The 4,141-nt window shown below is 43.6% G+C and overlaps 1 protein-coding gene across 1 annotated transcript; it reads left to right on the top strand.

Moving 5' to 3' along the window:
- Window positions 1–504: 504 nt before the first annotated feature.
- On the top strand, window positions 505–1,929 carry LOC134039098 (uncharacterized). Its single transcript, XM_062484846.1, has 4 exons — window positions 505–777; window positions 869–1,151; window positions 1,324–1,625; window positions 1,773–1,929. Exons 1-4 carry the CDS (start codon window positions 530–532, stop codon window positions 1,927–1,929), a joined length of 990 nt encoding a protein of 329 aa, XP_062340830.1. The 5' UTR covers window positions 505–529.
- The last annotated feature ends 2,212 nt before the right edge of the window (window positions 1,930–4,141 follow it).

Raw genomic sequence — 4,141 nt, 5'->3', positions numbered from 1 at the left:
CCAGTATGGGTTGTGTTGGGACTTTGTCAGTCCCACAGGGGGAAATGTTGTAGAAAAAACATCACACTGCTGTAATTATGACGATGGAGAAATGATCATGGTTTATATGATTGATATAGAACCACTTACAGTTTTTATCGATTGCTAACACACAAAAATAGGAACATATGACACAATCACCACAACTTGTAACTCATGTGCCAACTCTTTTAACCAATTCTGCTGAACTATAAACACATTTTGCTGCTTTAGACACAAATTTCAATTGCGAGCCACACTTTCCTCAAAACACAACACACAATTATCTGCTTTAAACACAGATTTCAATTGGTAAACCACACAGTCTCCAAAACACTACACACAATACTCTTTATTTTTAACACTTCATCCATGCCAAAAGCTCCTTGTTTTCAGACAGAACACATTGTTATTCAATTAATAAAACTTCAATTTCCAAGGCTGTTGTGCAATTTATAATCAAGGTTTTAGAAATATAAGGGACATAGGTGAGCTCCTGGTTTGGAGAGCAATGAACGACATGGAAGCACAAGCATTTCAGAGAGGCAGAGGAGTAAGGGTAAGAGGAGGACGAGGAGGCGGACGAGGAGGAGGAAGAGGTGGAAGGAGAGCAGTAATCACTGATGAAATTCGGGCCACAGTGGTCGACCATGTCGTGAACCATGGTTTGACCATGCAGGAGGCAGGCCAGAGGGTGCAACCAAATATTAGCCGCTACTCCGTTGCATCCATCATACGGACGTTCAGGAGAGAAAATAGGTAAGAAATACTAGGCCTACTATGACAGAAAAACGGTTGTATTTTTGTATTTAGAGTATTTTCCATTGTTCTGTGTTTGTACATTTTGCAGAACTGAAAGATTACCCCGGCGTGGTGGGAGGGAGCGTACCTTCTCAGATGCACAGGAAACAGCAATAGTCAACATGGTTATGGCAAATAACGCATTAACCATAAGACAAATAAGGAATACAATAATCAATGACCAAGTCACATTCCCCAACATTCTCACAGTTGGCCAGGCTACAGTGGACCGTGTTCTGAGGCGGAACGCACTAAGAATGAAGCAGATATACAGAGTGCCGTTCAACAGAAACTCTGACAGAGTCAAAGATTTGCGCCATGACTATGTGCAAGTAAGTCTTACTCTATATATTCTTACAGCTGATTGCGTCCTATTACTGTAGCACTGACACATTAGTGGACTATATTGTAATCCAATTCAATGTTACAGTATTTTCAAGTGTTTTACAACAGTGTGTAGGCCTATTTCTGATAACTACTGTAATATTGTCATGTTTGTTTCAGAGAGTTCTTGAGCTAGAGGCAGCTGAGGAGTCGAATACATTTATTTATATTGATGAGGCTGGTTTCAACCTCTCCAAAACAAGGCGCAGGGGCAGAAACATCATTGGACAACGCGCCATTATCAATGTCCCTGGCCAGCGGGGAGGGAATATCACTCTGTGTGCTGCCATAAACCACAACGGCATCCTCCATCACCACTCAATCATTGGCCCCTACAACACTGCCCGTCTCCTCATATTCCTGGACACACTCCACAAATCACTTATTCCACCCGACCAAATAGTCCATGCAGAGCAGCCCAGGTATGTTGTTATCTGGGACAATGTAAGTTTCCACCGGGCTGCTCTGATCCACAATTGGTTCACCAACCACCCACGGTTTTTGGTGCTTCCCCTCCCACCATACTCTCCATTTCTAAACGCAATAAAGGAGTTTTTTTCTGCCTGGAGATGGAAGGTATACGAACGCAATCCGCAGGCGCAGATGCCCCTGATACAGGCCATGGAGGAGGCATGTGGCAATATAGCCCCTGAGGCCTTTCAGGGCTGGATTCGCCACACCAGGCGTTACTTTCCCCGCTGTCTGGCCAGAGAACATAGCCTGTGATGTTGATGAGGTCCTCTGGCCAGACAGGATCCGAAGACAGGATGCAGCCTAATTATTTTGTCCTCCTTTTTTACAGTGTTTTACAGTATATATATTTTTATTTTACTTTTCTTCTTTGTTGTTGACTGTACTGGCCTATTCTTTATTTCACTTTTGAAACAAATAAATATTTGTGTTACTGTATATTTGTGTGTTGTTTTATATTGGAGTAAAAACATTTTACAGTTACATTTTACAGTATAACAATATGTACTAAGCCTAAGTAAGCCTATGGTATCACTGAACATGAAAAGGCAAAATGCTCCTGATAAGGCCTTCATACATGGTGTTTTCCCATTCATCGTAGTGTTTTCACTTGAGTACATCAGTGTTCAATCGATGCTTGAAAAGTCTACTCAAATAATAGTCTGTGTTTGTTGTTTGAAATCAAAATACAATTTTGAGGTGACATAACTTTGTTTTGAAACCAAAGTAGCATTTTTCAGGAGTTATGAAGTGTTTTGAATTTTGTGTGAGTGGTTTTGGGGTTTGTGTTTAGAGTTTTGAGAAATCGGGGTAGGCTTTCAAAAAATGTGTGTTAGCAATCGATAAAAACTGTAATCACCTTTTCTTATTTTTATATGCTATATTATTGAAAACCAGATGCAAAGCTGTTGATTGATTAGAATTGCCACTAAAACAAATAGAGGCCAAATGTGGAAGACCAGATAGATAGAGTTTGAGTGCCAGAGAGAGAAGTATGTGTGTAGGCCTCTCCCATGAAGGACTACAAGGCCCAGATATTGAGAACTACATGCGCCTGATATCAGGGGACAGATTTATGTCCTTAAACTCAGTGTCCCTGTGCAGCTGGGCGGCAAGGCCTCACGAGGGCTCTGGAAGGGGAAGGTAGAGGAAAAGTACTGGTAATGTAAATTTTGTGACAATTGATCAACCGGGTGTGAAATACATAAATGCATCTGTGACCAGATATGATGTACCAATGATAAAATATCATAAAATAATGGAGAGTAAATATATAAGCAAATGTCCGGAGACAAATTCCAGTCAGACTCCGGGGTCTACTCACGTTTGTTGGAATCAATCCTTTGTGTTAGATTCGAATAAACACTTTGGATCTTACTTTGCTGCCGTTTCCGTGCTGTTTTAAAACTTGGATTATTGGATAAAAACGTATTGAACCACGACAAGAGACACAACAAGGAGAGGAGAGGGAGAGGAGGAGACACACAAGGAGAGGAGAGGGAGAGGAGGAGAGTGACACAACAAGGAGAGGAGAGGGAGGGAGAGGAGGAGACACAAGTATTTTCTGTATTGGTGTTTGACGCTAGTGTTTTTAGTCTCAGTGTGTTCTGAGTGACAGTGTGTGTTATCTCAGTGAGGATTGTTCATAGTGTTTGTCTGCACTGAGCCTGTTTTGAGACGTGTGTTAAGAGTTGTGTAGCTTGGAGTGAGTTTTGCAGGTGATGTGAACTGTTTAGCTCAGGTGACTGTTGGTCTTGCAGACTGTGGTTAGAGTTTTGCACATGTGGCTTCAGTTGTGACCACTGTTGTCTAGCAATCGAAAAAAAAATATCTTCCCCCTTTTCTTTCTCTCTCTATCCCACCCCTCTCTACTCTTTACTTTTCTCTCCTCATCCTCCCTTCTCTCTCAACAATCCATCCTGTGTGTTCCTCTACAACCACGGTCTCTCTCTCTCTCTCTCTCTCTCTCTCTCTCGCTCTCTCTCTCTCGCTCTCTCTCGCTCTCTCTCTCTCTCTCTCTCTCTCTCTCTGGATCTCCATCCAATCACTCTCAATGAATAAGAGTAACTAAAGAGAGCAGAGAGAGGAGAGGGAACACAAACACACCAACTACTGGAGCTTAGACCAGACACTGGGTGAGGGAGGGGAGGGGACAGGAAGAGAGAGAGAGGAGGAGAGGAGAAGAAAACGGAAGGAGGGGATGAGAGTGGATGAGAAGGGAGGGAGGAGGAGGAGAGGAGAAGAGAAGGGTGGAGGACAGGACGGAAGGACAGGAGGATAGGGGAGGAGGACAGGAGAGGAAAAGGGAGGGTGGGAGGGTGGAGGGGAGGAGATGAGAGGAAAGGAGGGAAGAGAGGGGAGGAGGACAGAGGAGAGGGGAGTGGAGAGGGGAGGGAGGGAGGGAGGGGGAAAGGGAGGGGAAAGGAGGAGGGGAGGACAGGGGAGGAGAGGGGAGAGGAGAAGAAAT

Source organism: Osmerus eperlanus, chromosome 18 (assembly GCF_963692335.1).
Source record: "Osmerus eperlanus chromosome 18, fOsmEpe2.1, whole genome shotgun sequence".
Taxonomy (NCBI): Eukaryota; Metazoa; Chordata; class Actinopteri; order Osmeriformes; family Osmeridae; genus Osmerus; species Osmerus eperlanus.
The sequence above is the reverse complement of the archived record's forward strand: the minus strand, read 5'-3'. Positions and strand labels throughout refer to the sequence as shown.